Consider the following 12,627-nt stretch of genomic DNA (forward strand, 5'->3'; position numbering starts at 1 on the left):
GCATGCACATCCCCGAAAGCGGAGTATGGCTGCCTACATGGCGGGGTAAAAACGGTCATACAGGTAAAAAGCCCACTCGCGTATATACGAGTGAACATGGGAGTTGAAGCCCACGAACGCAGAAGAAGAAGAAGAAGAAGTCATCCAAATGAGTCAGCGAACCAAGGGCCTTGTGCAGCACGCACTTTGCTCCCTGAAAAAGAACCAGCGGCGACATAAGTGTCATCGTCTTGCAAAGTTCTGCTGCAGGAACCCACTCTGGCAGGTACACAATGCATGCACGCACTGAAGGGGCCTGTCGACGCGCAAGTTGGGTTGTGCTGTTGGTCAGATACCTGCCTCGCTGATGTAGTGTAGCGTAAGATAAGATAAGATAAGATAAGAATAACTTTATTATCTCCAACTGGAGAAATTTGGTCAGGTGCATGATCACAACATAGACAAGCATGTTTGGTCCGTATCTGTTATGCATGTGTGGGTGCATGTGTGAATGTGTGTCTTCATGTTTTACATTTATTTGCTTATTTATCATCATTGTTGTCTTATTTATTTATTTATTATTATTATTTTTTTTTTTTTATATTATAATTATTATTTATTTATTTATTTATGTAAGCTTATCTGTTATTTATTCACCTTTTTTTTTTTTCTTTTTTTCAAGGCCTGACTAAGCGCGTTGGGTTACACTGCTGGTCAGGCATCTGCTTGGCAGATGTGGTGTAGCGTATATGGATTTGTCCGAATGCAGTGATGCCTCCTTGAGCTACTGAAACTGAAACAAACTGAGACAAGTAAACAACATGGGGACCATAACTGTTAAAGTCAACAACAGCTTTTACGAATATTGCGAAGATACAAATGAAAAAAAAAAATCACATACACGGTTTCATACATACATCCACACACTGCAGGTAATAACTAGTATTCTTAATGTAAAAACAGAAAGAATTAAGAAACATTATTTGAATATAATTATAAACATAGCCTACTATACTGCACATTGATTATAATAGATAAGATAAGAATAAAGATAAATTGTGAAAAACCGCAACCAGATAATCAGCACACACCCACACCCACCCACCCCCCACTCACCCCACACGCACGGATTACTTGATTAAGCAAGAGTAATAAACATAAGTTCTCAAATAAAAGCATTTCACATATTCGCTTTTAAAAACATTGCAGTATTTTTGAGAAACGCAGTGACGCCTACTTGAGAAAGTGAAAAAGTGACCCTCTTGTACATTTCCTCCCCAATCAGATGGAAGAGGAGCAGAAAAAGAGGGCAGAAGAGCTGAAGTCAGGTCCCGTCAAACGCCCCTTCCTCCGCAAGGGTCAGGGCATCGCCCGTTTCTCCCAGCCAATCAAACGCCCCCCGCCGAAGCGACCGTCTTCGCACAAGTCGGAAGCCCCACGGAGCGTGGCGGGACCCTCTGGCTCCAGGGCTGAAGCAGGCCCTCGCAGCGGTGCCGGGACCAGAGGGGTCGATTCTGAGAGATCAGCGGCGCAGGTTAAAGCTCCCTCTTCAGCCAGGCGAGCACCAGAGAAAAAGAGAGTCAGTGGGATCAAGAAACAGGTGAGGGATTTGTGAGGGATGTGTGAGTGAGTGTGTTTGTGTAGGTGTGTATGCATGTGTGAGTGTGTCTGAGGTTGTTTGAGGGATGTGTTTTGTGTAGGGGTGTGTGTGTGTGTGTGTGTTTGTGTGTGTGTGTGTGAGTGTGCGTATATATGTATGTATACATGTGCGCGTGTCTGAGGCTGTCATGTGTGCAGCTGTATGTGTATGTGTGGGTGTGTGTATAAGTGTGTGTGTGTGTGTGTGTGTGTGTGTGTGGCTTTATCATGTATGTGGCTGTGTGTGTGTGCCAGAGAGAGAGAGAGAGGAGGGAGTGTAAAAGCAGCTGACTTTGTAAGTTAGAAAAAAAAAAGTCTTTATTCATTTCAATCAGTTTTCATTTGGTCAGGGAGGAAGAAAGGAGATTATTTGTTAGTTGGAAAAGGAAAAAAAAAAGGTGTCATTACAATTTAAAAAAAAGTTTTCAGTGGGTTCAGGCCAGAAAAGGTTGTTTTTTTTACCTCAGTGTGTGTGTGGGGGTGGGTGGGTGGGGGGTGGGTGGGTATTATTTCTCTGTGTGGTATTTGTAGTGGAGTTTGGGAGTAAGAAATCCTGGTCATGGACTCAAACCCACAGACACCATCTTCCAAGGCGCACACATAACCTTTTTAAATTTTTTAATATTTTTTTATGTGGTTGTGATTTTGTGTAGAGTTTTTAATTTTGTTATATTTTACTCGTGTAATGTGCCTTGAGCATTACTGTATCTTGATGAAAGGTGCAATATAAATGAACTATTATTATTATTACACTGTCAATATGCTTGGAAAGCTTATGAACATTATGAAAGGCTTATGAAAATGAATGATGATGTGGCTACCTCCATAGCGCCTATTTAGGGTCAGAGACCAAGCTCTAAGCGCTTTACAAACACGGAGTCATTTGCACCACAGGCTGCCTACCTGAGTAGAGCCGACTGACAGTTGTGACTGGCCGCTCATCATTCGTTTCCTGTGTCATTCAATCAGATTTCAGCACGAACACATGCGTATTCACACAGACATGAACATTATACGTGTATGACCGTTTTGTTTATTAACGCCACCATACAGGCAGCCATACTCTGTTTTCAGGGGTGGGCATACTGGGTATGTTCTTGTTTCTTTAACCCACCAAAACACTGACATGGATTACAGGATCTTTAAGGTGCGTATTTCATCTTCTGCATGCATAAAAACACACAAAGGGGGTTGAGGCACAGGCAGGCCCACACATAGGTTGTCCTGGGATATCGGGGGGAAAAAAAATCTCTACCCTTTACCCACCAGGCGCAGTTAGTAAGATTCAAACCCAGGACCCTCAGATTCAAAGTCCAACACTTTAACTCACTCGGGACGACAAGTTTTCTCCCTTGCTTTTCCCCACAGACAGCCCATTCGTAAGGGTTTGGAAAAAAAATTACAAAAAATACAAAATACTGTGTAAGAAAATGAAACTTTCAGAACTGGTTTATTACGTGTTGAGCTATTACATATATAAAAAAAAAAATCAAATTTCTCATCTTATTTTTACAGTTTTGCCATATGTAGAAAATACTGCCAATTTTTCACCCCAAATCACCATACCCATGCTTGCTTTCTGCATTAAATTCGCTTTCTTCTTTGTCATCATCCACCTCTTCAGTGTCCGACCCTTCAGTTTGTAGCATATCAAGTACTTGGGCAACCCAAAAACATTGCCGTCACTGCCTTGTTCGCTTCACAACATTTTGAGAAGAGCCCGCTTTGCTAACAGGCTGGCACGCGAGCAGACGACCGGTCAGTGACTTTGTCAGCGTGTGTGCGAGACAGGCCACACATCCCAGACTAACCAATTATACTGTTCGATTGTGGAGTGACCCAGAATAGCGCACTCTGCTTGGCTAATCACAAAATCACGTGTACAGCGCATGATGGAATTTTACTTTCGGAGAATGCTATTCCATTCCTTCGTCCGAAACCGAATACGTTTTGTGTAGGAATGCGTGAGCATTCCTTCGTCCGGAAAGAGTTAAATAACCACAGGGCTGTTGCGCTCGTCGTTAAAAATGACCCCATCTTCAGCAGGTGGATGTGGACCCACCACAGCCAGAGAAGCTGAAGTTGATCAAGCGCAGGTCAGAGACGGGGAAGAGGACACAGAACTCCAGGCCTCAGAACACCGAGGAGCACAGCCAGCCAGGACCGTCATCGTTGTCGTCGTCATCGCGCAATGACCGAAGAGAGAGAGAAGAACTGGACGAGAAGGATTCCATTGCTGACGACGCTTCCTTCATCGCCGGGTTGAAAGAGAGGGAAAAGAAAGCGCCGGTAGGTTATAACTTGTCGTCTTCAGACTGGAACTGTAAATTATTATTTTTGGGGGGTTGAAGTTCAGAGTATTTTAGAAATGAATTTCTTTCGGTTTTTTTCTTTCTTATGTAGCCGAGCGCTCAGCTGGCTACGATTAAGTTGGATTTTCATATTTTCGTTTTTTATCTGAGCATTTAGGAATGAAAAATATAACAGCGTTGAAATCACCTGATTAACCTCTGTTAGTCTGTGATGCCTAGCTTATGACCACTGCTGTTGCCTTCTGTTTTTCTGTTTTATCTTGTGCATACCATTCAGTGAAGTTAATCTGTCTTGTTGGTGTGAACTTGTGCATCATACCTTCAGTGATTTGACATGCTGGCTGTGTCATCAGAGCGAAAAAATGAACTACATGTCAACTTGTCAGCAGTGTCTGTTTTAGAGATGATTATGTGCTTTTTTTTTTATCTTGTGCATGTACTCAGGGTGTTGTGTGTTTGATTTTCATTTTCTATCTTCTAGCTTCTGGTTTTCATTCTCCATGTTTTTTGGTTTTTTTTAACCTTTGACTCTGGTACCTGGATGATCAGCTTCTGATTTTTTGTTGGTGTGCGCACTTAACAGACATACACTCAGACACAAGTGAGGGCACATACACACACACACACACACACACACACACACACACACACACACACACACACACACACACAAACACACACACACAGAGTTTATCAGCTCTTTTACCCTTAGTGTCAATGAAAGATCATTCTGACTAAACTGACATTCTGTCTCTATCACACTCAGTCTTGTTCTGTTTGTGTGGGGGGAGGGGGGGGGAAGAAGGGGGGGGGGGGGTCTTTATCTCTCTCTCTCTGTCTGTCGCTTCTCGGCCTTTTGGCTAAGATCAAAGTGTAGTATCTGTTCTTGTTCTTCCCCCTGTCTCTCTGTGTCTCTCTTTTTTTCTTTCTTTCACTCTGTCTCTCTTTCTCTCCATTTTCATCTTTCTATCCATGTGTTGACTTGTTTATGAACATTTTTTTTTTTCATGTACATGAAAAGAAACGCTTAAAAAAACCCCCAGCAACAACAAAATCACCACCACCACCAACAACAACAACAGCAACAACTACAACAACAGCAACAACAATCCACCTAAACAAAATCTACCTTTTAATTACACATACTTAACCGTGACCCACTAGTGCAGACTCCGGCAGGGGTCTGACATTCCTGCCGCTACCTATATGTCAACAACAACAACTACTACAACAACAGCAACAACAATCCACCTAAACAAAGTCTACCTATACATCAACAACAACAACAACAGCACACCACTTAAACAAGTCCACCTGTGATGCACAGCTGGAGGCGGAGGAGCTGGACGAATTTGAGGCGCTGGAGGACATCGCGGACAACATGTCTCTGGTCAGCAACTCCTCCGTCGTCCAGCGACTGGTCACCCCCAACAAGCAGAGGCAGAAGGTGAGGTGGCCTGGTGGAAGGGTTTAGGGATGGGGAGGGTTTGGGGGGGGAGGGGGGGGGGGGGGCTGCAGGCCATCTGGTGTTTTGATTCCCAAGGGCCTGTGTGATGTGAGACTGTGATCATTGCCTGTGTTGGTTGATTTAGATATTATTATGTCACGTTGTTTGAAGTTTGTAAATTTTAGCCAGCGTGATGTGAGATCGTCTGAAATAAGTATGTTTTAGCAAATGTGATGTGAGTCTGAAATATGTATATTTTTAGCAAATGTCAAGTATCATCATCTTAGGTGAACAGGCTTTTAATGAATAAAGGAAACGTGATGTGAGACTGTTTTGATTGATTGATTGTTTGATAGATTTATTCATTTATGTAATTTTTTTTTTCACACATATTTTTGCATCACTCAGTCTTAATTTTGGATATTTTATTGTAGAGCACGGTGAGCCCCATTTGAGATGGGGATACTGCACTATATAAGCCTACATATTATTATTATTACTACTATTATTATTGACTCATTCTGCTCTTGGCACACAATTAAACTCGTACCTGGATTATTTTCTGCCTGTGGACCAGGTTCGAGTATTCTTTCACACTGTTTTAGTTTAGTTTATTCTTGCTTGGGTACAGTTGAGGGGGGGTGGGGGTGTAAATCAACAACATAATAAAAACAGTTTTATTCAGTTTACAAATTTCCCATGCTTCAGCAATAACTTTACAACTCACACACCAAACTGTACAACAGTCCATTTAGAAACTTTTATAAAACATTTTTTTTTTATCATCTTTCTAACTGTGTCCTCTTTCAACTTTCAGTGATTGAAAATTTCTTGGTCTGGATGGTGAGATGACTTAGTTTTACTTGGGATAAAGTGAGTCAGCTTAAGACTTAGTTTTCTTGGGATAAAGTGAGTCAGCTTAAGACTTAGTTTTGCTTGGGATAAAGTGAGTCAGCTTAAGACTTAGTTTTACTTGGGATAAAGTGAGTCAGCTTAAGACTTAGTTTTGCTTGGGATAAAGTGAGTCAGCTTAAGACTAAGTTTTACTGGGGATAAAGTGAGTCAGCTTAAGACTTAGTTTTGCTTGGGATAAAGTGAGTCAGCTTAAGACTAAGTTTTACTGCGGATAAAGTGAGTCAGCTTAAGACTTAGTTTTGCGTGGGATAAAGTGAGTCAGCTTAAGACTTAGTTTTGCTTGGGATAAAGTGAGTCAGCTTAAGACTTAGTTTTGCTTGGGATAAAAGTGAGTCAGCTTAAGACTAAGTTTTACTTGGGATAAAGTGAGTCAGCTTAAGACTTAGTTTTACTTGGGATAAAGTGAGTCAGCTTAAGACTTAGTTTTGCTTGGGATAAAGTGAGTCAGCTTAAGACTTAGTTTTGCTTGGGATAAAAGTGAGTCAGCTTAAGACTAAGTTTTACTGCGGATAAAGTGAGTCAGCTTAAGACTAAGTTTTACTGGGGATAAAGTGAGTCAGCTTAAGACTTAGTTTTGCTTGGGATAAAGTGAGTCAGCTTAAGACTTAGTTTTACTGGGGATAAAGTGAGTCAGCTTAAGACTAAGTTTTACTGGGGATAAAGTGAGTCAGCTTAAGACTTAGTTTTGCTTGGGATAAAGTGAGTCAGCTTAAGACTTAGTTTTACTGGGGATAAAGTGAGTCAGCTTAAGACTTAGTTTTGCTTGGGATAAAGTGAGTCAGCTTAAGACTTAGTTTTACTGGGGATAAAGTGAGTTAACTTGATAAGTCTTTTGGGATGGAAGTTTGTCATTGGAGTTGTTACACTATTGTTACCTCGTTGATTTGCCCTATGATTGTTATACAAGCTGATTAAAAGAATTTAATAATAAGATTAAAAGAACAGTTGTAATCAATGAAAGTGAAATTATGTATATGCCTTACTTGATTAACAGTTGTTATCATTGTAAGTTAAATTAACTCATTGAACCCAGCGCCTGAGCATTGCTCGTGCTTCAAAATCTGTGTCCTTACAACAGTTTTCACGTTCCAACATGTATCACGTATAAACTGTAAAGAAAGGGAGCTAAGTTCTGCCGTAATTCTGGATGTGTCCATATGAAATTTGGAAGAAAAACCGTATGTTTTTTTGCGTTTTTTTGCGCATCAATATGGCATGGAAGCCTGCCGAGCCTGTAAACTGTCCCGGGGTTGAATGGGTTAATGTGACATGATATATGAGGACAGGACACGCTGGACAGGACACGTTGTCCGCATGACAAACAGCAGGACACGTTGGACAGGACATGCTGGACAGGACACGTTGTCCACATGACAAACAGCAGGACATGTTGGACAGGACATGCTGGACAGGACACGTTGTCCGCATGACAAACAGCAGGACACGTTGGACAGGACATGCTGGACAGGACACGTTGTCCACATGACAAACAGCAGGACACGTTGGACAGCTACACTGGACAGGACACATTGTCCGCATGACAGACAGCAGGACATGTTGGACAGCTACGCTGGACAGGACATGTTATCTGCTTGACAGACAGCAGGACACGTTGGACAGGACACGCTGGACAGGACACGTTGTCCACATGACAAACAGCAGGACATGTTGGACAGCTACACTGGACAGGACACATTGTCTGCATGACAGACAGCAGGATCCCGAAGATGCTTTTGTATGGCCAGCTGAAGGAAGGCCACCGTGAACTTGGAAGACCCTGCAAGCGCTTCAAGGACATCTTGAAGACAAATCTCAAAGCCTGTGACATAGACATCGCTTCCTGGGAAACTGATGCCCTTGACCACTCTCGCTGGAGGATGCTGTGCTCTGGTGGCATAAAGACGTTTGAAAACAAGAGAACGCTGGCCATTAAGGAGAAGCGTGAGCGAAGGAAGCAGGGCTCAACTTCTGGAGACGTTTTCCCTTGCAACACCTGTGGGAAGTGCTGCGCATCCAGAATCGGCCTCTTCTCCCATATGAGGACACACTGACAGATAAGCCTGCCTGCCTGCTCATCCGTTGGACCGACGGGAGACTCTATCATCATATGAGGAGTTGTGATCGTTACAGTTTTTTCTAGCCATGACAGTTATTGAAACCATAGATTCTTGTGGTTGGCAGGAGAGGAGGGTTGCTTTTTACTTCTTCAAAACAATGTTTTTTTTATCATTGTGTTCTAGACAGAGTTGGAGAGTTTGTTGATTGTTTGCTTGATGCTGTGTCAACTATGAAGGTTTTCTAACTGCTGTTTAGAAGTGGAACTGGAGAAAGGGTTGGGGTTTTTTTGTTTTTTTTTTTTTTTTTGTTAATTGTTATTTGAATTACATTGATGATTTTTTCTGGGAGTAAAAGGATGATAGTGAGATTAAGATTCAGGTGGTTTAATCATATTTGGGCCACAGGCCTATATACAACCAATAGATAAATAAAGTAAATAATGGCGGGGAGGGGGTAATGACAACAAGAGAGAGAGAGAGAGCAAGTGATCCAAATAATAGAGAATGATATTTTATGTATAGACGTGGAACAAGCTCCCTGGTAACCTCCGTCATTCTGATTCCCTCGCATCTTTTAAATCTCGTCTCAAAACTCACCTTTTCCCTCAGCAGTAAGTTCATCTGTGGCAGGTCCACTTCCTTTGCGTTAGCTGTGCTTGACTATGTATGCATACATATGTATGTGTACATAACTACATGCATGTATATGAATGTGTATTGTGTGCGCGTGCGTTTATGTAAGTTTGTGCCTGCCTGTGTGTGCGTATGTGTTAGGGTAGCTGTTAGATACACATGTATTGTTAAAATGTATGCACACAGTGTGTGTGTGTGTGTGTGTGTGTGTGTGTGTGTGTGTGTGTGTGTGTGTGTGTGTAGTCATATTTTGGTGTGTGTATGTAACATAGATGTAATGTTTTATGTTAACAAAGCGTTTTTGTAAAGCACCTAGAGCAGATTTCTGAATAGTGTGCTATATAAGTATCCATTATTATTATTATTATTATTATTATTATCAAAGGTTAAAGGTCCTATGGCCTTTTACAGTCATGGGAGCAGTGAGTTCATTATTCACTTAGTCTAGCCAGACTCGGCTTAAGTAGGCGGGTACTGGTCATCTACCCTTCCGCTGTTTTTGACTTCCCTGACCGAAGTCAGGTACATGTTCACTCCTGGGTGAGGGTGGGGTGAGGAACGTCAGAGTGAAGTCCCATTTCCAGGGACACAGCACCCTGTCTGATCCATCCAGACCTAAAAGAGACCCTCCCTTCAGGGGTGAAGAACAGAAAGGAGGAGTCTGTGCTGTGCAGACTGCATGCGGGGCACACTTTTTTTTTTTTTTTTTACTCATTCTTACTTGTTGAAGGGGGAAGAGGCCCCTCGATGTATTCCCTGTGATGAGCTTCTCACCGTGAAACACGTGCTCCTTGACTGTTGGGATCTGCATGACGTTAGACACAGACATTACACGGTGGTTTCTTTAAAGACCTTGTTTCGTGATGTCCCTCCGTGGGCGCTGATGGACCTCTTAAAAGAAGTGAACATTTTAAACCAGATTTGAAGGTTTTAACTCACTCTGTACGGCCAGTCCTCTCTTCTCCTCTACACAGACCCCTCGGATGTCCAGTGGGTGTCTGAATGACCCAAACTTTAGCTTCCGTCGTCAGAATTGTGGTATTCTTTGTCAACATTCACGTCTTCAGTATAAGAGCCTTCCGCTTGCAATATTTTGATGATGGTAATTGGGGTGAAACGCTGTTTACGTCGTCTCTTTCGCCGTTCGTATGGAAAGAGTTAAACTATGGAAGGTTTTTTAAAACTTTGAGTGGAAAGTTTGAAGTGGTGACTCGTTTTAATTGTTTGTTTTTTTTTTTTTTTTATCCTTGTAGTAGTTATTAACGCGGCGATAGCCTTGAGATGGCCTTAGTGGTCGGCGAGGCTCTAAGCACCACAATTTCAAGGACACAGCACCATGCTGAAACGAGGGCCTCGAACTTTCTGATCACTAGTGACCACTGGATCACAAGTCCTGACGTCTGAGGGATTCTGTGGTTTGTTGCAGGCTGCTGTGTCGGACTTGAAAACTGTCCTGGAGAAGAAGAAATCAGCTCAGTCCAGCCCTTTCGAAAGGTAAGGAAGCTGTGATGTTGAACATGTGTTAGTGATTTTTTCAGACAGAAATGTTTAGAGAATTATGAATATCACGTGTTCTCTTTCATTTTTTTGCAAACAGGTTGGGGTTTGAATGTGGTGCAAGAACCCAGACCCACGACTGCCTGCTCTTTATGTACGCATTCACGTATGCAAGGAAATATGCAATGCAGATTCAAACAGTGCAGACATGCATATGTGCATGCACACACACACACACACACACACACACACACACACACACACACACAGATTATTGACACAGTGCAGACATGCATGTGTGCATGTGCACAAACACACACACACACGCACGCATGCACATATGCGCACGCGCAAACACACACACACACACACACACACACACAGATTATCGACACACCAACATCGTGTATGACCTCAGTGTTGATTTTGACAGTGCTTGTATTCAGTTTTGGGGGGGTCTTTTGTTTTGTGTTATGTTGTTTTGTGTTAGATGTTTTATGTTGTGATGGATTCTGTCATTCCACTTTCACTGTTTTATGCCATTATACTTCAAAATGATGTTGTTGTTTTTTTAAAAGCAAATGTGTGCCGTGCAAACATCACGCAATTTGTGCCTTTCCTGAAGCCTTGTCCATGCTGTTTGAATTTCAGAAATGCGGCCATTCGCAGTCTGCTGTCCATCAGCATTCCTGGTCAGCCACAGGCCCCAGGACAGACCCTGCAACATCCGTCTGAAGGCCATGACGACACCCTCACTGAAGAAGACTCTGCCTCTGACAACGAGACAGGGTTTGCAGCCTGCGAACTCAACACAGTGAGACTTCAGAGTGACACACACAGCAACGAACTTCCCCACGCGGATGGGGGGAGGCAGAGTGAAAGGGGCGATGTGAAAAGTGCTTTCTCTGAGAGTGTTTTCAGTCAGGGTCACCAGACGTTGAACGGTATAGATTTCTCCAGACAGTTTTCGTTGTTCGGTCAGCACGGGCAGTCGTCGCAGCTGAGCAACGACAGGGAGTGTGTGTCTCCGCCCAGATCGGTGACCCGTAAAGTGGCCACGCTTCAGTCCAGACTGAACCCCGCCAGCGACACGGCGTCGCTGCTTCAGAAACTGTCGGCGCAGGCAGGGTTTTTGTCGTCCGGGTTTTCGCAGCAAACGGAGCAACCCACAGAAACCCAGCTCAAAACTGTGCGTGACGAGGATGATGAGAACTGTAACGACAGCTCCATGTTGTCGTCGTCGGTGTCGAGACCTCAGCCGGTGGTGATAGGAGGTAAGAAGATGGGCCGTTTTGATAAACATGCGGTCAGTTCTGATGATGAAGAAGATTCTGATGATACGGTGGAGGAAAACAATGAATATGACAGCAGGAAGTCTTCTGAAGAGGAGGAGGAGGGAACGTTTGGAGGTGAGGATCGACGACGTGGTCATCAGGCGACGGTTGACAAAGCCGAAGCAGCACCCAACAGCAACAACAACAACAACAACAACAACAACAACAACAGTGAAGAACTCACTGATGACTGGGAAGATGAAGATGAGTGGAGCAGCACGGCCCCACAAGTTGCAGAGACCAAGATGTCTGCTCCGTCAGGTGAGTTGATATTAATTATGAATACATATATTACAACAAAAGGGTTGTCCCTGGCAACATTCTGTAGGCAAAATTCACTTTGATAGGAAAACAAATAAAACTGCAGGCAGGAAAAATAAAAAGGGTGGCTCTCTCAGTGTAGTGACACGCTCTCCCTTGGGAGAGCAGCCCAAATTTCATGCAGAGAAATCTGTTGTGACAAAGAAGAGTAATACAATACAGTTTTTGGGGAAACTGATGACAGTCTTCACCACAGGGTGGATGCCAGGTCACAGTACTCATGGAGCCAGTGAAACTGTGGGACTAACACTGTAACAGCAGTTGTTAACTCACTCGGGACGACAAGTTTTCTCCCTTGCTTTTTCCCATAGACGGCCCATTTGTAAGGGTTTGGAAAAAAATCACAAAAAATACAAAATACTGTGTAAGAAAATGAAACTTTCAGAAGTCGTTTATTACGTGTTGAGCTATTACATATAAAAAAAATCAAATTTCTCATCTTATTTTTACAGTTTTGCCATATGTAGAAAATACTGCCAATTTTTCACCCCGAA

At 42.9% G+C, this 12,627-nt stretch overlaps 1 protein-coding gene and 1 pseudogene across 2 annotated transcripts in view; both read left to right on the forward strand.

Annotated features, from left to right (window-relative positions):
• The window catches only part of LOC143288346 (uncharacterized), a 55,651-nt gene that overhangs the window by 14,173 nt on the left and 28,851 nt on the right, over positions 1-12,627 (forward strand). The window contains exons 7-11 of one of the 2 annotated variants that reach the window (XM_076596725.1): positions 1,265-1,579; positions 3,661-3,906; positions 5,257-5,376; positions 10,408-10,475; positions 11,130-12,073. In XM_076596725.1, coding sequence (XP_076452840.1) covers positions 1,265-1,579; positions 3,661-3,906; positions 5,257-5,376; positions 10,408-10,475; positions 11,130-12,073 — 1,693 coding nt within the window. The remainder of the gene's footprint in view (positions 1-1,264; positions 1,580-3,660; positions 3,907-5,256; positions 5,377-10,407; positions 10,476-11,129; positions 12,074-12,627) is intronic. The other variant, XM_076596726.1, reaches the window with a different exon arrangement.
• Positions 4,770-4,849, forward strand: LOC143288652 (U2 spliceosomal RNA; annotated as a pseudogene).

The sequence above is a fragment of the Babylonia areolata genome, chromosome 12 (assembly GCF_041734735.1).
Source record: "Babylonia areolata isolate BAREFJ2019XMU chromosome 12, ASM4173473v1, whole genome shotgun sequence".
NCBI lineage: Eukaryota > Metazoa > Mollusca > Gastropoda > Neogastropoda > Buccinidae > Babylonia > Babylonia areolata.